Source organism: Anneissia japonica, unplaced genomic scaffold, assembly GCF_011630105.1.
Source record: "Anneissia japonica isolate Jap-2015-1 unplaced genomic scaffold, ASM1163010v1 scaffold287593_len981703_cov172, whole genome shotgun sequence".
NCBI classification, from domain to species: Eukaryota; Metazoa; Echinodermata; class Crinoidea; order Comatulida; family Comatulidae; genus Anneissia; species Anneissia japonica.
In genome coordinates, this window is record NW_022726550.1 from 733,382 (window position 1) to 754,322 (window position 20,941).

A 20,941-nucleotide genomic window follows, 5' to 3' on the forward strand; every position below is an offset into this window, starting at 1 on the left:
ATCAATTAGAAATTATTTTGTTTACATATTTACTGTAATCTAAAATCTATACAAAGCACATTAAATAAAGACACATTTCAGTACATTATTTGTCTACAGATAATTGTCTAACAATTAAATAGAACATAATAGCGTGTATTCATCATTATTCAACATATATTACTTTGATAAGAACATAAACTATCGAATTCTATTCTTACTCATTAATAACATAAGAAATCATGGAAACCGGAAGAAAATATATTGAACTCTGATTTTGGAATGCAAGAAAACCCACTAATAACAAATCTTGTATCGATCAATTAATTCAATAGATAAAATGTGATGGATTAATTAAAGCCATGAATACTAGTCCATTAGAAATACTGTACTGTAAGAACTATGTGGGTGCTATAAAACAAATGTTGGCATGTAGATGTATCCATCATAAATTTCACAGTTCACTAAAAGAATTGCATAAACAAAATTGCAATAAAATTACAACAGAGGTATTGAAGCTGCCAGAATTAAAATACAGCTTAACAATATTAAAATCGTTTGCATTTTGGAGCATTCTTTTCTGTCTAATGGGCCTGCTTCCCATGTTAATTTAACAAAGGCAGGAACACCATGTTATAAACATAATATATTACTAATGCATTCATTTCTTACAGCATTGAATGCTTAAATTTCAACTATTAATATTTACTGTATTTGCCTGCAAATATCAAAGTACTGAGTAGTTGCATTATATTAATAAACTACCTAAAGCACCGTCCAGGTTACCAAATTTTCAAACCGTTGTACGCCCATATATAGTCATGATGATCCTATATATAGTCATGATGATCCTATATATGGTCATGGTGTGATGTCATCATAAATTTGAGTCTGGGCGGGGCTTAAACTAATTTTCATACTAATTTTCATAATGCTTCAAATCTTACAGCAAAAACCCAACATATTCTGTTATATCTTTATTTTAATTATCGCCTCTCAATTTTTTTTTAAACCAGAATATTGGTACAGGTTACCTTAAAAAATAAAACATGTTTTGGTATGAAAAACCTTTTAACAGCATTATTATTATCTGTATATTTTTATGCCTGTCTTCAAATTCTTCCAGTTTTGGGTGACCAAGAAGTAAACTGTAAAGAAAAATGAGAAAATATTATTACCATTTATTAAAGAATAATAAATGAGATGGATAAATGATTACCCTGGATCATGGCAAATAATAATATTGAATAATTTAATAATAAGCTTTATTTCTGGTTTAGTAGGGCAAAACTATACCGGTGTTTAACATTTAATTCCAGGGTTACGGGTTCAAATTAGAGTTAAAAAACATCACAAGATCACAAGCCTTACAGCATAACATATTTTATCATGTAAATGGTGGCTAACCAAATGTTGAATACAAATGACAGGGGGAAGTGGACAGGGAAGGTGGTGATGGGGGCGAGTTAAGTGGCCGAGCGGTAAGGCGGGGCACCGCTAACTACAGCCTTAAAATCGGCGCTGGTTCTAGCCACACCTTACCCAGGTGGTTTTTCTTGGATAAGGACTTGAAATGGAGGTCCAGCGTACATCTTTGGCTTGTGTGCACTTTAAAGAACCCATTGCATCTTTCGGAAGATTAAGGGGTTACCAAAATGCTATGGTTCGTTTCAGCCCATATCGTTGAGGAATGATGGAACATGTAGGCAGTGGCACTTTACAGCGGCTAGGTAGTCACAAACCATGCCCATATTTATAGCAATGACTCAGTGAGTTATGGGCTATTCTCCTACATATACTGTATATAATTTACCTTTTAAGAGCTCCTGACAAATCCAATTACCCCCTCGTATGCTTGATTGACATATGGTTCAACAAAATTTGAGACAGCTACAAAATATGGCCCAACCACAGCCCAAATGATTCCAACATAATATGCAATAAAATTGTATGCAACTGTCAGGTACATCAAGACAGCCTCCAAAAATATTGGGGTCTTGACTTCCACCTATAAAGGAAACAAAATACAACATATTTAACTAGTGGTAGAGAATAAAGTTTTTAAAAATTTTCAGCTCAATTTCTTATTAGCCTGCTGCTAAAAAGACAGAACTTAAAACAATGGAAACAACAAACTTCAGACAACAAAAAAAGGAAAATGCAAAGTTGAGTATGAAATTCAAGAAAGATGCATAAAAACAATAAAGAAAATTTAAGGTACAACACATAAAATGTATTGTACCCTGAAAATGACAAAAAAAAAAACAAAAACACTTTTATTTGAAATTAACTTGCTCATTTTGCAGTAACATACACGTTATTATTCTGGATCATAGATATACTGAATATAAAAAATATGTACCCTAATTTTTGTACTGGATATGAATAATAAAACACTTCTAGTGACTGGAGGTTTTTCTATCATTTTCGCTGTAAAATTGTGGGTAAACAATCAGTACGCCTACTCACCCAAGCAATTGCAATAGGAATATTCTGCTTCAACCATTGTTGAATTGGTTGCGTAATATCTAAAAAGTAGTTCCAGCTGAAAGCCAAGTATTGCAGGAGCAGTCGTAAGTATGGAGCACAGAAGTTGCAAAATTGTGCATAATATTTAGGAACATTGTCAAGTAGCCACCTGGAAAGAAAGTACAATATTTTTAATGTCTAGTTTACTATCTGGCTGAATCTAGAGGCAATAGAACTAGGGTGATGTGGTGTGGCTGTGCACAATGCAGGGGTGGCGCGAGCGGGGCGTGGGGGGAGGGAAGAAAAAAAATTATATGCATTTTGCAAAATATTAGACTCTACAATCAATTAAATAAGCTTTTGAAACCCCTAAATTGTCAAACTTCCAGGGGGCTTCGTCCCCTGACCATTTTTCAAACATTTTAAGCGACGCTCGACCACGCCCAATTTGCTCTCGTAGGCGAAATCTTCCTTCTCGTCGCAGGCATCGCCCCCCCACCCCCCGTCGGGCAAATCTTTGAATACTTACATGCCATTTTTGTAATATTTGAAGACAGCAAATTAATATAGGATGCGTCTCATTTTGGGGTATCAAGACATCGGTGCTTTGACCTTGGTGGTGTCGGGATTTTGTGTGGGCCTAGGCCTACTTGTAACCAGGCACTTTTGGGTCATAAACAATAGGGCCTATCACAAAATGACCCACACTTTTGGGCAACAAAGGAAGTATTTTTCGGCTACAATTTTCAATTTCAATTTCCAAAAACTTACATATACTAATAAAACTTTGAAAAGTATGATGAGAGAAGAGAGAGTATAGTACGCCTAAGCTAAGGCCCTAGGCCTAGGCTACGCTTGAATTGCGCTGTGATTGCGAAAAACACAGAATGGCTATGAACTATTACTGATAGCTAAACGTATGCATACATGTATTCGTTCGTGTGCGAAACCTCTCTATTTTCAGCATCAGAAGCTGCAAAAAACAACTATTAAAACTATGGTAAACTTACTTGCTTGCAATTGATGAATAGAAGGCCAATTTGTTCCAAGCCTGTGTCAACACTGCTGTCAGGCCAGACTTCTGTCCAAAAGCCACTAACCTTGATCCTATAAAGATAGTCAAGAAAAGATTATATATTTCAGTTCTACACCAATAGTAGTGCAGGTTTACACCGCAATAAATGAATGTACAGAAAAGTATATCTTCTAGTGAATTTGACAAACAACTTTTTGAGAAAGAATGGAAGAACATCTTGATAGGTACTGCCCCCTATAGCTTTACCTGCAAAAGATCCTGAGGAGTTAACGTCTACAAACAGGAGAATACCAGCACTGATGAATAAAATAAGAAGGGCAATCTTCCATGGAAACTCAAAACTTGTCATTTTGAGTAACAGTTCCTACAAGAGGATAACAAGAAATGTATATAAACATTTAAATAAATTAAATGTACTCAAAACAATTTACATTTACACCACCAACAGCCAAATATAGTTTCTTTCTTTCAAGTATCAGCACAAAAAATAACAAAATAATTCATAACATTGTAAAGAATCATGTATCTCAAGTGGGTAATTTTGCTGGATGTGACAAGGGTAGCTAGGGAGACCTGGTGGGGGGGGGGCACTTCATGTAATTTTATTTTAAAGAAGCTCTAAAAGTCACTATTTAATATTGTACTTTTATATGTTTGTGTTGTATAATTGGATGAGCCAACAAATATTGAGTGCCACTGTTTCAAAGAAGAAAGATAAAAAAAAAAAAATGAATTTGTGTAGCCTTCGTTAAATACATATACAAATAGACAGATATCTTAGGAAATTAATAAATAATAAACAATTTAATAAATGATATCTCAGAGTAATAGTATATTCCACATCAACTTACTTGACATGTTTTCTTGCATTCTTCAACCTTATTATCACTTGCAAGATCTTCATTTGTGATGCTAAATGCTTGAACGGTTTCATGCAGCCACTGCCTTGGAATCTACAAACATTCAAATAAAATAGACATTTTGAGGGTGAGTGTGTGATAACATTGGTAAACTCTAAATAATAAGAGTGGATTGTAAGGATGTAAGTGAGTTAATAAGGGTCGGTGGAGGGCCACAAAATTAGCTTTAGACTGGGTGGAAATCCTCAAGGCTGGGTGGCCCTGCCCACCCTAACTACATCCCTGTTGGTATGTGATTGCTGTTGGATGTGGTTCTTGAAATAAAATAAATAACATGAATGCTTTCCTCATGTTTTTAGAGGTCAAAGCTACTTACTGATTTTGTCTGTCCCTCCCACTGAACAAGAAGATGGGTCAGAAGAATTCCAGATTGCTGTAGATGAGATACGTACAATTGGCGCCAAACACTAAGACACTGTCGGTCTGTGGACAGGCAGCGTACAAGGCAGGACAGCAACTGAGAGCAAAAAATAATAGTAAAATATCGTCAATAACCACTGCATTCACACACTAAACTGATCAGAAAATTGAATCATCATCATTATTATTATTATTAATATTTTAATCATTATTAATTATTATTATTAGATTATTGAATCCATTATTAATAGGGACTCTTCGTTCAGCTCATCGGAAATGCAAATGCAGCTTAAGACGCACAAACATGGTAAAGGTAGGACAATAACCCACAACTCGCAGCATCATTGTGCAGAATTGCATATGGGCATGTACCGTGACTACTGTGGCAGCCGCAGAGAGGCGGATAGTTCACATCATTCTATTACGACAGGGGCTGAAATGACACATAGCATCGGGATAACCTTTTACTCTTCCAAAAGATGCCATGGGTTCTTTAAAGTTCACATAAGCCAAATGTATACACTGGGCCTCCCGTTTTTAAGTCCTTATTGATTATTGAAGATTTGGTTCTACCAACCTAAACCTGGGCGAGGAGTGGCTACCAGCAATGTTAAATCTGTAGTTTACAGCACCCCTGCCTTACAGCTCAGCCATTTGACTCGGTTTAATGAACTGCATTATGGGTAATGATAATGATGAATAACAGTAATACCACATTTACATAGCGCCAATACAATGACACAATGCTTACCTCAGCTTTGTACTTGGGTGAGTTGTGACCTGTGACCCTTGTGAGAAGCGAAGGAAAATAATGGCGGAGAGTTTCTTGCGGGTGATGTCCAAATGCCATCTCCTAAAATGTCATAAGAGTCAAATACATTGTGTAAATATTTGAGATTATTCTACTTTTAAAAAATCTATTTAAGAATTATATTTTAGAAATGTGCTCTCTCTCTTTTAATAAAAAAATTTAACATTTAGATGTAATATATAAAAATATAATTCAAATCATCCACAGTGACTATATTCAGCATTCTTTACCTTCAATTTTGGATATAACCCTTCCAATTTCTGTTGTAAACTGTGTAAAATAAAAAGAAATTTATGATTATACATTATAATAATAAACATATTTTCTCTTGTATCAACTAAATGGGGAAGATTATTATTGCTTGAGTCTTTGAAATAAATGTGTCATTAAGTTAATTAAAAATAATTATTAATATGTTTATCATCATTATTATAATCACTACCTGTAAGTTTCTTTCTGTAAAGAGCTTTATATTTCAGAGAGAACGATTAAAAATAAAGTATGAATCTATACAAATGTACTTACGTTTGTGGAAGCGAAGTATTAGGTGTGAAGACAAAATCTAAAATTGGGAAAAATTCACTTGGTGTCAAGTTCAACCTGGCAACCTTCTGTTTCTTCATCCTCCTATAATACAAGATATTTTTTTTGTTAATAATAATGATCATAAAATTAAGTACAACTTCTGGGACTGTATTTTCACAGATAATAATAATTATAATAATGCAAAAAATATTTATATAGCGCCAATTCCAAATCAATGACCAAAGGTGCTGACCTCTATTACCGACGGTCAATTGATAACTAGAATGGCAAACCAGCTCAAAGTACAACCTTCTCTGCTCCCTGGGGAGTATCCTAGCAGTAGCATGCACTCAGCGCACGAAACTAGCACAATCAAGTCTACAACATCCTCCTTCCAGGTTCGCATTTATACTATTGGGTAGGGAGAGACAAATATAGATATAGTGCTTTGCCCAAGGACACAAGTGACTTAAACGAGCAAGAGTTTCAATACCCTGACCACATGGTTTGAGGTCGAAGTCACACCGGATGCGCCAACCGTTTATAAACAATGGCTAAGTACTTACTCAATTACATCTGCAAGATAATTAATAGAAAACTGTGAAAAGGCCTTATATCCAATCAGAGGAAGCATTAGATCACTCCAAACTAAAAATTAAAAAAAAACATAATAGAAATTAATAGGAAAAGAATGACAGAACATGTATTACTTATGGAGAATATCTGAGTGAAATATTATTGCAACTATAAACAAGTATTTCCTATTAAACACCTCAATCCCAAAAAAGAAAAATATAATATCAGTAAGAGAAATGCATTTTTAGAAACTATCCCATAACTATTTAACCTTCTTTAACAAGATAAATTAACAGACTTGAGGTAAGTAGTGACCTAATTGAGGCATGGCGTGGCGAAATGGTTATGTTGTTGCACAGTCCAGTATTGAGTAAATGAGCTATAAAATATGGGAGCTCAAAAAATTGCCTAAAAATCCCAATTTGGTTTTCACTATAGATCAACAGTTTAATGTCTTATTAATCATGTCCCAGAGTATTAGTTCTGGAAGTGGTCAACAAATTTATTTAATGTTATTTTGATAGTTCATTTCTTCCTCCATGATTAAACAATGTATGCACAAATAACTTTGAAAGGCAATTACTCAAAATCATGTTTATCTTGACTCTAAGAGTACTGTACTTTCACTTTCCATTAACTTAGGCTTGAAATGTCCAATTTCATTGAATGACCCCTCATTTTAAAGATCACATACTCAGGTATCTGAAAATACCTATAACTTGAATTTCAATTTTTGCTACAACTTAGCCATTTTGCCACAACATGCCTCAATTATCTGGATGGTTTGGTTTCGTTGCTGAAGATGAGTCATATCATTCAATACACTTGGTGCTGTACAGCCAAGTTTCATCATGAAGTTCGAGAATAATAAATAGAGTCATAATGGGGAGTGCGGTTTATTTTTATTGTAAGAATGATTGAACCTCAAACACAGCAATATGGGCATCTGAACTAGAATGCCACAAACCCTTACCTTTAAATGCCATGTGAACATCATCATTACCAGCCTGACTGCATACCCACATCACAAACTGACATTGCTGTTGCATACCTTGCTTCTTCTTGATAAACTCTAGATTCTAAACAGGAAGAACCGAAAATACAACAGAAATAAATAATAAATTAGGTAAATAAAATGCATTAGAATTATATTACCCTTTTTTTTTCATTTTTTTAGCTCCGGTCAGGAGATCTAGAAACATTTGGCTTATTGATTAATAGATTTCTTTCAGCTCTACCGCCCTCATGAGGATGATAGATTAATAGTTGATTGATTAATAGATCATTTTCAGCTCTACTGCCTCTATTATACTGCCCTCATGTGAAGCTCTAGAAACACTCGGCTGATTGATTAGTAGTTGATTAATAGATCTTTTTTAGCTCTATGCCTATATTATACTGCCCTCATCGGAGCTTCAAGATTACGAGAACTTGTTGGACTTGCCATACATAATTTCTATATTTTTTTGTTGAACTTTTAGCTAAAACAAATGATTAATTGTTTGATTACATTAGATAATAAGTTCACTGATATATACTGTACATTCTGTTGGAAGCCAGTTGGTGATATGAATATGTCAAGCTCAGTAAAGGTATACAGTATACAATTTGTATGGCCCTACTGTAAGAATGTGTGATTACTCACCGAATACAACCAAGCAATACTCACATCACTTTTGGGTACTCAAGCAATTCAAATATTAAATTTTATTATTATAAGTTTATAAGTGTAGCTAAACATTATGATCTTTAAATGAAACAGAATGAAAACTCACAGATTTGGTTGTCTTGGTAACAAATTCTGGATAATTTCTGGCAAGGAATTGGATTGTGATTCTATAGCCATAGTTAGGGCCAGCTGAAAATAAAGACACAAAGTAAACAGGTGAAAATACAAATATCCTCATCTATCCACACCAGGGATTGGTGGACCATCTGCAAGACACTGTGTGGTCCCCTATAAATATTTGACACCATAACCATACAGGTTTAATAAATTGCTAATCACCTAAATTGACCTTTGGTAATTTTCATTTCATTTCTCTCTCTATTTTGGAATTCATATACATAAATATAAATACAAGAATCCCTAGCAAGCTATAAGAATGAAAAAGAAGGAAAAAAAAAATTCTATATCGGGTTGTGAGCTTCTTTTTGAATTGTTATTTTTAATTTAGTGTATTCTTTTTCATTTTTTCTTTTGCATACTGATTATTTAATTTCTTTGTTAATCTATTTATATGTGAGGTCTCACCAAAAAATGAGTCTCATGGTTAGAAATTCAAAAATTGAGTTTATATTATATTTGGGTAGATCACATTATAAGCTTTCATTTGGTCTTTGAACGGCTTCCCTACTATAAGTAAATCCAGAGATGTGAGCATTTAAAATTTAGGTGCATAAGAACCACGTTTTGAGAAAATCCACCTCAAAGATAAACTAACCTGTACAAATAATATGACTAGACTTACAGAAAATGTGTAGAAAACACTGTTTTAGCAAGAAAGATAAATATTTACAAAAAGTGCACTAGTACTATGATAGGTTGTCGTACTAATTATCCTTAACAATCGTAATATGCGCTGTATTTTTATGTACAATATTTCTATTACCGATTACCGTAAAAAATAAAAGAGTTGGGTATTATTATGCCATAACACCATGAATGTGTCGTTATGTCGTACCTTTCCCTGAATCGTTCTTCATCTCCGTCATACAGTAGATGAAGAACTTCTCAAGCATAGATTCCTCAAACTCCTTAAATGTTGTTCTTAACACCTCTACTTGATTTTTGGTCAATGCACTCAGAGGATAAGCTGTAGGAAGAGAAAGTTAACATCTATTCATCTACTTACCATTAGTAAATACAGGGCTTATTAATAGTAACAACAAAAGAAAATATCAATGCATATTAATCAATAATAATTAATGATGAGTTTGTTAATTGAAATTAGTTTTGTCGTCAGTAATAAGAAAAATTATGTTGAATACATTAAATGTTCACCGAGACTGTTTTGATGATAATGATAACGATAATAACAATGATATCACTGATGATGAGTATGATTCTAGTTTATTTGGTTTATTTATCTTCCTTCAAACACATAAAACATAAAAAACACTAGGAAAGGCTAACAAAATAAAAAATTCTGAAATTTATCCTAATTTACAATAAGCCAACATAATATTCAAGTACAAAAATAATAATTGCATCCAGTAATAAAACAAAACTAGTTACAAACAACATTTATAAAAAAATATATACAGTGATGATGATGATTACAACAATAACAATGATGATGATTACAACGATAACAATGATGATGATTACAATGACCATTATGATGATGATGACGATTAAGATGGTAACGATGATGATATGGATAAATGATTAGATAATAACGATGATAACTTAAATACTTTATTACAGTACAAACCTTCAGGCTTATCTGAGAAGAACGGGTCTGTGATCTTGGTGGCTACACTCAACTTGACATTTAGGAAGTTGACAAACTCACCAAGTGACAACTACAAGCAACAATGAACAAAAACTTTTTTATTATGAATCCTAATTCCCCCACAAAAATGGCATACAAGGTTCACTGGAAAGACAAATGCACTAAATTAAAAGATCTTTATCTATAATTATTTAGTCTGAATGCATTTAAGGTATTTCCCATGCCAGTCAGTGGCAAGTAACAATACGGTAATAATTTGAATATGTATTAAATTAAGATGGGCATTTTGATTTCTATACAAATGGATTGGATAAATGAGAAAAATTAGAATTAACTGTAAATAGTAACAAAATTCTGTAAAAAATAAAACTGTCTATTATTACGCCAGTCTTAAACCAATTCCTAAGTTATTGTATGTGTGGTTTGGTTTAGAGTAATATCATCCAATCAGAATTAGGAATTGGTTTGACTGGTGTAACACTAACAATAGCCACTGCAAATATAATTCAACTTACAGATGGAGCTTGACATCTTGTTTTGATGTCGTTAAATTGTTTTTTCATCTCGTTACAATCCAATGTTTTTACGGCATCCTCTAAAGAGTTCACTGGGGCTGGTTTTTTCTCCTTCTTCTTTGATTTCGTAGGTTTATCTCCGGTTTGAGTTGGTTTCTTCCCGTGTATGCCATTGGGAGCTGTTGCTGATGTTGTACTAATAACAGGGCTTGGGGCTTTGTTTTTATCTAAAGCCTGGTAGATGGTTCTGGTAGTTTCCAAAGGAGCTACGGGTAGAGTAGATTAATGAAATAATATGATATGATGAAAATATGACACTCAGCTTAGTCTTAAGCTTCCTGATTCCTGGCAAAATTTCATTTTTAAAGAAAAATCTGATTCAAGGAACAATGTAGGCATACGCTTGGTAATTGGTACTTGGTTGGAGATTGCTGTCCCTGTTAGAAGAAGCATCTTTCTATCATTGGATGTTTTGTTTCAATTGAAATTTTGCACTGTTTTTGTGGAATCTACTAATTAGTTTTACAATACATGCTGTACATTTGAATTACAATTAACTAAATCTTAGAAGTTTGAATGTAACTACTTAGTCGATTACAGCTATTTAGGCCTAGGTTGATTTATGTCTACAACAATCTGGGGATACTTTATGCTTTGGTTTGGTTTGGGGCCTAGGGCCTAGGCCTAAATATATGTCAACATGTCAGCAACTTTCACAAAAATAACATAACATTCATAAATTATACTAATCTTGGATTTAGGCTAAGTACAAGGCAGCATTATTTCAACAGATTTTCTCTCTAAATATTTATTCAAAACCAATCACTTCACTAATGCTGCGCTAGGCCTACCGTATGTTATTGTAATTCGATTCTCATCAGATTCATAGAGTCAAATGAACAATGCTGCTACGCCAGACTGAAAGTGACACGTAGGCCGAGGCTAGGCCTACGGCCTAGGCAAGGCATCAGCGATGGCCTACTACCACCAGACCTGTAACATACAAAAGTAGATAGACTAACCTAAACTAGGTCTATTTGAAATGTTAAAAAAAGTAAATGTACCAGAAGTGTCGACAACAGTAGCATTTTCAATAAATGCTTTTTTAGACGCTTTCTTGTCTTTTTTCTTCTTTCCATGCGATACCACGTCCCATTTCGCCGGTGAAGCCATGTTTGTTGGTTGTGAAACGTCGAACACACACGTACGTCACGTCACGGAAGGAAGAAGGTTGATGATCGATTTAAAGAAGGACTATGGAGCGCCAAACGGGACAGATGAATATAGCCGGTCTTCAGGCAGAACTAGGCCTAGCTCAGCAGGTACGTTTGCAAGTTCGGCCTAGGCTAGCCTACCTGCTTGCACATCCGACATGAACAAATCGTAACATTAACAAGCCTTTGGTCCTTCGCTAAATATGCATAAAAGTTAATGACATGTTTCTTTAGGGCCCTACTAAACTATAGGGGATATTATAAGTAGAGAAGTAAGCCCTAGGCTGGCTCTCCTACTACTAGGCCTAGTCGCTTGCTGCAGTGAAGGCGGCGAGAAGCGGCACTAAGCCTAGGCTAGTAGTAGTACTACTACTATGGTAGGCCTAGCCATATCGAGGGTAGGTTTGGTGTACGCCTAGGAATTTACATGGAAAGAGGTCTTTTTCAATTCTAGATTAGGCCTAGGCTAATGCCTAGCCTAGGCCTTTAAACTTTAAGTCTTTTCTTCCTGTGAAGTTGCACCCCTTGCGTTACCAGACAGAGTAGGGCCTACTCCTGGCACAGCCAATAATAGCAGTGAGGTAGGGAAGCTATGGTCTTATCCTGGGTGGCGGAAGCTATCTAGGCCACCTAGTACCGGAGAGCAGTAAACTTACACCAAGGTAACTGCGTGGACATGGTAGTGACGACACCTTCCCCCCAGGCCCTCCCCCCTTTACATTCGCGACTGTTCTTTAAATAATTTTTGTTTCTTGTGGCTTAAAAGTGCTTTGAGACAGTTTTTGTTATTCAGTGAAGGCGCTATATAATACTTGACCATTGACCATAGGGCTAGAATTGTAAGATTTTGAGTGTAAATATTATTTTTTGTTTGCTTGACCTGATGTTGACAAACAATCACATTGTTTTCATTTCTTTAGAATGATCGTAAGTGGTACGAATGTTAAATTTGTTAACTTCAGTGAGAAACTTCATTCCAACTATCTCTGGTACACTGAGAGTGACTTCATGCATGGCTGAACAAGGTTATCATAGGGGAAGAGATCGTAGAGGTGGCAGAGGAAGGGGTAACAGAGGCTTCGGTGGGCATAGACATTATGAAGTTGATCCTGAAGCAGAAAGGACCAGAGATGGTGGAGAGTGGCAAAGAAGAGGGAGAGGAGGAGGGGGTAGGGGTGGCAGAGGAGGTAGAGGTGGCCCACCTCCAGGATTGAAAGGACGTGAGATTGGTATGTGGTATGCACAGAGAGCCAAAGCAAAGAAACATAAACAGGTATACTCACTGTTAAATCTTTGTTTGAATGTCGTATCCAGTAAATTTTGCATTCAATTTATACTGAGAATAGGATTGACAATCCCTTTCCCATAGCTAAATGTTACCAGTGTACGCACCTTGATTAGATAATTCAGTTGTACTGTATACTGAAAAATTTAAAAATACAAATTATTTAAATGAAGATCTTACAAATTGCCAAAAATATTTTATATTATTTTAAAACAGTTAACTCTCCAATTCAAGACCCCCTTTGGGACCTGAAAAAAGAACTAGCTTTATGTTAAAAGGTTGAAGACTTTTATTTAAGTCTAGAATTAGAGGGGTCTCGAAATTAGAGAGGTCTCGGAATTAGAGGGGTCTCGGAATTAGAGGGGTCTCAAATTGGATGGTGCACTGTAATATATTAAAAACTGCCTAGTAGGTGGGGAAGAATGCAGGTTATACTCAATATTTATTTTTTATTTTATTTTATTCAGGTATAAAAATAATACAAAAAGTAGCCAAAGGCTAAAATTATTGCATTTACAAAAATATAAAGGCCTTAATTACAAATAATGAAATTACACAAAAACATTAAAAATACGCATTTACAAATGAAGAATGAATATTTACAAAATACATAAAAGATTACATTAAATATATAAAAATATAAATAAAAATAAAAATTCTAATTCTGAAAAAACCAACTGTTGATCTATATTATTATATAATAATCAATGATAATTACCTTATAATTGTAATAATAATTATAATCCTATAAGTAAATTAATACTTTTTAGCAGTCTTGTATTGTATATATTTAATTGGTCTTCTTCGTTTCTCAATCAAATTTTATCTCTCAAATTATTTGTAAGTAATAAGTTATAATTATTTTTACTATGCTCTATTTTTTCATTTCTCTAAGATTGAATGACTGAATTGAGAGCCAAAATTTCTTTTAACATTCCTTGCCATCTTGGATTTTGATTTGTAGTTTGTTTTATTGGCAAAATAAAAAATAGAGAAATCAAAATAAATATACTTACTGACAGAAATTTTCAGGTTAGTCGAATACCTTAATGATAACAACGATAGTTCATGATTTTCTTTCTTTCTTCCTCAGGCCCCCACTGTAATGATGCAGAATAGTCATATAAATCGCATTGATCGTTTGCTAGAAGATGTGAAATGTGAAGAAACCAGTGAGGCAGACCTTAGTGAATTGAACTGTGAGTGCTATAGCAGATAAAAATAATTAAGTTATTCCTTTGAAACCTGGACAAAGTTGCAAACATCATGTATGTTTTTTTTCCCCCTAAATAATAGCATGCACTAGAATTATCTTTGAATCTAGGCCAGTTTGTCACATCCCAGTTTGCCAACTTTTCTCTTTACCAAAATTTGGATATGATGCCAAATGCCAGATTGGTGGAAAAAATGTTTGCTTTGTACATCTCCATTAGAAAAGTTTTCACGTTGGGGAAATATGAGATTAACATGATCTACCTTATCTTCTTGTTTAAACAACACCAAGCTTATCTCTCCGTCCGTCCGTCCGTGGGTGGATGTAGTGAGCCTATGGCAATTGAAATACTGTGCAATACAATGTTCCTGGTTGGTTAGTTTCAGCAAATGATCTAGAAGATTATTAGTAGTAATAATAAATGAAGGCATTGAAGAATAACCCTCTGGTTGGCTATAAATCTAAATTTATTTCTATTCATAGATGATACCGGAAATAGTGAAAACAGGGAAAAATGGAAATTTTACTCAGAGACTTTGAGAGACAAACCAAAACTGAATGAAAAATTTTTAGAGGAGTTGGAAAAAAAGAAAGACAATGAACGATACAAGCGCATGCAAGAATTTAGACAAAAGCTTCCATCGTACAAACTACAAAAGGTATGAAGAATTTTGTTGTGATGTTGTGGAATAAAAAATGTAAATTTTGGACTAATTTTCACATTTTTTAGGCCTACTTTCACTTCTAGGCTAAACTTTATTTATTTTATTATTGAATTGATTTATTTTGGTGTGTCCTTTTTTGTATGTCATGTAATCAATTTTAACAAAAGTCCAAAGTGATTTCTGGATGGTCATTAGCAGCAAACTCTATTGGTTTATTTTTTTAACAGGAAATTTTAGATGCCATTAACTCAAGTCAAGTAGTAGTCTTGAGTGGAGAAACAGGGTGTGGCAAAACAACACAGGTTTCACAGTTTATTCTTGATGACTATATAAGGAAAGGTCAAGGTTCATTATGTAGGATCGTTTGTACACAACCCAGAAGGATAAGTGCAATATCTGTAAGTTTTATGAGGAATTTTACTGCTATAGAAAACAATTTATAAATTGCTTTTTTAGTATATCAAATTGCCTTTTATAGTGTGTATTGCTTTTTAATTTTGATGATTTTTTATATACTTTATACAAATTCATTTACAGCTAATTGAATGACACTTGATTTGGAGAATACATTTTTATGTCATAAATTAAATTTTAATGTATTTTATTTATTTATTTAATTCATTTTAATAATTAATTTATTATGCAAAATATAAATTTTCATCATTAGTTTAGCTGACACATATTAACTTTAGAATTGTCCATCAACAGTTTCTATTATTACACCAGTCTTAAACCAGTTCCTAATTCTGGACATTATTGCCTTCCAATCCTTATATCAATTACCACCAATCAGAATGAGGAATTGTTTTAAGACTGGTGTAACAATAGCCACTGCCATAATAACAATATTGTCATTGTAAACTATCTAAATAATGTAACACTTTCTTATTAGGTTGCCAATCGTGTAGCAGCTGAGAGAGCTGAGGCGTGTGGCCATGGTAACAGTTGTGGATATCAGATTCGATTGGAAGCTGAGTTTCCACGACTACAAGGGTGTATCGTGTACTGTACCACAGGCATCTTACTAAAATGGATGGAGTTTGATAGGTTAGTTGAAGCATCGTAACTATGTGGTCGAATTTGAAGGGCAATAGTTAAAAATCAGATGGGAACTTACTGTTTTTTTTTCAAAGAAATATTTATAACTTCATTATTGACGGAGATGTTTCTCCAAATGTCATTTTAGTATCATAGATGATTATGTATTTTTTCTTTTTCCAATAGGTACTATCTTTGTTTTTTGGATAAACTACATTAGACTTGCACATGAATAGATCAACAGTTGTGAGAAATAACTTATTAATTATTAAATGTATTTATTAATTATATCCAATACACTAATTTTTCTAGCAACTTAAGTAGCACAAGTCATGTGATCCTTGATGAAATTCATGAACGTGATGTCCTCTCAGACTTTCTTCTCATGATGTTAAGAGACGTTCTTCCCAAAAGGTAATACTCTATACTGAATCTTCATTTAAAACATCATCAAAGTTTTTTAATGAGGCCAAAAAAAAATTGTTTGTTTGCCCTCTTCCACCCCCCCCTAACTCGCTAAAAAAAAAAAATAGGGGCGGAAAAACGAAAAAACTTAAGAAAAGTTTTTTTTTAGCTTTTTTCTTTACAAATAAAATAAAATGTGAGTGAATTTATCTGTATTTTTTGCCAGATGCCCTACAAATTGGTCTAAAGCTGTTGTCTAATGTAAGATATTGCCTAGACTGGGCTCCAGTCCCTAATCTTTGTTTTTAAATCGATTTTGGCACCAATGGCGTTCCATATTACCTATTTGCTTGGCGTTTCATAGTATACTTTTTCTTGGATTTCTAATTCGCATAAAAGTTTCTTGATATATGGCGCTCTCCAAAATTAGCTAATGCTAGGAAAACCTATAATTAGAGACTTGTGGCAAGTCTAGATATTGCCATTCTAGGCCTCTGAGTTATTTTTATTCTATCTGATGAGTATCTTAAAAAAAAAAGTTTTCCACCTGCCCTATTTATCATTATTAAAAAAAAGAAGGGCAAGCAAACAATTTATATTTTTTGCCTGATATTGCCTTGATTGTATGTCAATATTCTTGGTATTTTTTAAAGTGTCCTTGTATGTATATCAAATGTTCTCACCAGATTCTCTTAGTAAAGGAACCTTAAGTCTATTTATAAACTGTTCACTGGATGAACCGCTTTATGACAAGTTCAGTCTTTATTTATTGTTCCATATGTCACAACAATGGTTAAATTTTAAGTCTATGGCACTTCTAGGTGGACAGAAATGGCACTCTCCAGACTTAAATTGAATGCAAGTTTCTTTTTCCCCCCCCCCCTATTAAAAAAAAAAATTAAGGAGGCACGGGCTGGCTGGGCTCCTCCTTGAATCTGCCTGTGTTTCTTTGAGAGTGCTTAATTTCTTCCTCTAGGCTTCCTAGGCTGAAGATTATATAGGATCCCACTTTATCACTACCCAATCAAAATTTGTTTAATTCCTTCGATATCATTAGGCCTAACCTGAAGTTAATCCTGATGAGTGCAACATTGAACGCGGCCAAGTTTTCCGAGTACTTCGGGGATAGTCCCATGCTGAACATTCCGGGATTCACATTCCCGGTACAGGAGTACTTCATTGAGGATGTGCTGCAACTCACAAGGTAGGAAAATTATCAAAGGTGTAGATGCTTCCCTAAATTGGAGGTACTATTATATGTATTATATGTACAGGGGCAGATGTAGAGAAAAAACTGGTCTCCTGCGAAGCACCCAGTGTGAGGTGGTAGCCGGTTCTTGTTTTAGATATTTTTTTGTGGGAATACTTAATTATAGGCCTGTACATTGGCCTGTATTGGAGTTTTGTGAACCCCTCTTCATTCTTTCTTTTCTCTCTTATTTCATGGAAAGGTGTGGGGGAACACTATCCCCATTGTTCCACTGACCTCTCTCCCCATGGATCCACCTCTTCTCTATAATTTGCATGTGTATTGTTCCAATTATTTTAGTTATTATCGATTTATATAATGAAAATATTTGGAATGAAAAAAATGTATTTTTCATGCAATTAGATAATGGAATCAATTAATTTTTCTACAATAAGGTATCATCCTCCACCAAAAACCAAACGATTTGAACCTAAGTGGGTTAAATTTGCCAAAGGAAGGAAATTTAGGGAAGAGGAGATGAGGAAGGAACAAGAATTTCAGGAGTTGTTTGCAGGCTATATTGAAAAACAAAGCAAATTGTGAGTCCAAGTCCTGTGAACATTGGAATATTCTTTGGTAATACTCTGTACTTTCTTTGCTGTTGTCATATACTTTGATATCTAATAATTAAAATGACAGAAAGCACTTATAAAACTCAACAATAATTTTATTGAGCGCAAGCTTTTGATTACACAGCAAACTCCTTCCAAGTGACTCTCACAAAAGCTTGTGCTTAATAAAATATTTGTTAGTCTAAATTATACACACAGTAAAAAGACAGACACGTAGCACTTTAAGACTAACAAGGCTACCCCTCTATTTCGTAATAAGTATATTTGGACACCCTTTAGGCGAGACTTTTTTTATACCTCATTTAGCGAACCCACCACCCTCCAATAATGATGATTTTGAATAAAAATGAAATTTTATTTTTGTCTAAATAACGAACCCGGCGCCATGAATAAAATGGAAATTTTAGAAAAAAATTAAAAATTTTCTTTATTTTCATTACACCCGCCGCTGTCTTGAAATCTAAAAAAATAATACTGTATATGTATATTTCTTCCCAACAGTATAAAAATTTAAAGTATTCAAACATCCAATTACTACATTGTTTACTTTCAACAATTAAATGTTATTTCTTTTTCGCCTCCTTCTGGATGTTTTTGCAGAACCATTTGCTCTATAGGAAAACAAAATTTTATTTTAATTTTTTTTCCACCCTTCTCTGACGATCTTTAATAATCGAAGATCGATAAATTTTCAAAACAAGTTATTAAAAATCTCAGCTCAAGGAAAAATGTTTTTGCAATATAAAATCCTTTATTTGTTCTTTATCAAACATATTATAGTATAAGAAAGACAGTTATTATTTTCAGCATTTAAAAGCATTCGAATAAATATTTTTTTGAAATAATGATATTTTTATTCCAACAAAACTCACAAAAAAAATTTAAAAAAATTAAAATCAAAGCATACTTTCAGGAATAGTATGGTCCTTGCAGTATTTATCTTTTGGCAGTTGTACATGATGAATAAATAATGTTTTTACTGGTTTGAATTTAGATACAATGAAGAAACGGTAGAAAGCCTTGTCAATATGGATCATGATGTCATTGACTATGATTTGATGTTGCAAACCATTTTATACATCATACGAGAGAAAGATGTAAGTAGAGACCAGCCTTTTGCTGGAATAAAATCAAACTTGATCAAAGGCCATAATAATTGATATGATTCCCTCTCCCCCCCCCCCATAATATAACAAATATAATTAACATTGTATTAAAGTGATTATACATGTGTACTGTAAAAGGCAAGCAAACACAGACCATTTAAGCTAGAACATTTCTAAATTTCAAAGGCAATCCCTGCTCTTATCCAAAGAGGTTTATCTCTGGGTATTAGAATGGGGGTTGGAGGGTGGATGGGAGGGTACACATTTTATATGGGAGGGCCTGATGTCAGGGGAAGGGGTGTGCTATCTGGCAAAATATTGTGATATGAAGTGAATTTTAAACTATTTGAGCATAATTTTTTGAAAATTAATGGGGGGGGGGTGTCTGGAGAGTGGCAATCATCTTTTGGAGAGGGCACGCCCCAGCTCACCGCCGTAGACACATCACTGATGCATATGTTGTATGCAGCACCTTATTCTCTCTTCTAAAAGACTATGTAGTATACCTGTATTATTGAATAATAAAGACTAACGCTTTGTATGTTGGGGTTTTCTTTTATAGGATGGTGCTATTCTGATTTTCTTACCTGGATGGGATCAAATAAGTCGCTTAAATGACAAGTTAATGTCACAGGCGATGTTCAAATCCAGAGACTACCTTATTATTCCTTTGCACTCAATGATGCCAACAGTGAACCAACAGCAGGTCAGTAAATCTAGTAGGGAATGTCTCTTAAAGCAGTGGTTCTGAAACTGTGGGTTACCTAAGAAATTAGAAAGTCGCGAGATGATAGGATCTTTTTTTAATTGAATTTCATATCACGCTAAATTCTTTGCTGAGGTAAAGAGAGTGTATTGTAAGTATCATTTATACATTTTACTTAAATTTTTTTTGCAAGTTAATGACCTATTTTGAGTACCTGTTTCTGAATGTCCCGGCAGTGGTTCGCGGCAAATTGCCTGAAGATTAGTTGTGGTCGTCGGCCAAAAAAGCTTTGAGAACCACTTAAAAAGAAGTGTTTTGTGTTTTCTACATCACAGAAATCATTCTCATCATCATTTTTTGTTATAGAATATGAGTATGATTTTTTGTTATTGATTCACAATATTATCATTACTATTATTTTGTTATTATTTTTATGTTATTGGATGTGATGCTTAAATTTTGTTTGTAGGTGTTTGATAGACCACCAAAAGGTGTCAGAAAAATCATCATAGCAACCAACATTGCCGAGACGAGTATAACCATCGATGATGTTGTCTTTGTCATAGACGCTGGCAAAGTGAAGGAAAAGAACTTTGATGTAAAGAACAATATAAGTACCCTGCAACCAGAGTGGACTAGTCTGGCTGCTGCTAAACAGCGAAGAGGAAGAGCAGGGAGAGTCCAGCCCGGTGAATGCTATCATCTGTACTCAACGCTACGCCACAGTATGATGCCTGACTACCAACTGCCAGAGATGCAGAGAACACCACTGGAAGAAGTCTGCCTTCAGATCAAGGTGGGATATTAAAAATCACATGTGCTACAGGGGCACTGGCTGG

The 20,941-nt window shown here is 34.2% G+C and overlaps 2 protein-coding genes across 5 annotated transcripts in view; one reads left to right on the forward strand and one right to left on the reverse strand.

Moving 5' to 3' along the window:
• On the reverse strand, positions 1-11,884 carry LOC117113222 (transmembrane protein 214-A-like). The gene is made up of 17 exons (XM_033256509.1): positions 11,714-11,884; positions 10,650-10,915; positions 10,114-10,204; positions 9,361-9,492; positions 8,452-8,534; positions 7,650-7,755; positions 6,667-6,748; positions 6,101-6,202; positions 5,806-5,845; positions 5,516-5,617; positions 4,721-4,861; positions 4,336-4,437; positions 3,731-3,848; positions 3,459-3,555; positions 2,449-2,617; positions 1,793-1,987; positions 1-1,127 (listed from the first exon to the last, which is right to left on the reverse strand). The coding sequence occupies exons 1-16, from the start codon at positions 11,820-11,822 to the stop codon at positions 1,796-1,798; spliced, it is 1,932 nt and encodes a 643-aa protein (XP_033112400.1). The 5' UTR covers positions 11,823-11,884; the 3' UTR covers positions 1-1,127; positions 1,793-1,795.
• LOC117113220 (ATP-dependent DNA/RNA helicase DHX36-like) overlaps positions 11,836-20,941 on the forward strand; it is a 14,722-nt gene continuing 5,616 nt past the window's right edge. Inside the window, exons 1-12 of one of the 4 annotated variants that reach the window (XM_033256505.1) lie at positions 11,836-11,971; positions 12,784-13,136; positions 14,242-14,347; positions 14,845-15,020; positions 15,254-15,424; positions 15,919-16,073; positions 16,377-16,478; positions 17,527-17,673; positions 18,114-18,257; positions 19,285-19,387; positions 19,959-20,102; positions 20,572-20,898. In XM_033256505.1, coding sequence (XP_033112396.1) covers positions 12,804-13,136; positions 14,242-14,347; positions 14,845-15,020; positions 15,254-15,424; positions 15,919-16,073; positions 16,377-16,478; positions 17,527-17,673; positions 18,114-18,257; positions 19,285-19,387; positions 19,959-20,102; positions 20,572-20,898 — 1,908 coding nt within the window. In that variant the 5' untranslated portion in view covers positions 11,836-11,971; positions 12,784-12,803. Of the gene's footprint in view, positions 11,972-11,999; positions 12,033-12,055; positions 12,077-12,115; positions 12,262-12,783; positions 13,137-14,241; positions 14,348-14,844; positions 15,021-15,253; positions 15,425-15,918; positions 16,074-16,376; positions 16,479-17,526; positions 17,674-18,113; positions 18,258-19,284; positions 19,388-19,958; positions 20,103-20,571; positions 20,899-20,941 lie in introns of those variants that run through there. The other 3 variants (XM_033256508.1, XM_033256507.1, XM_033256506.1) reach the window with 3 other exon arrangements.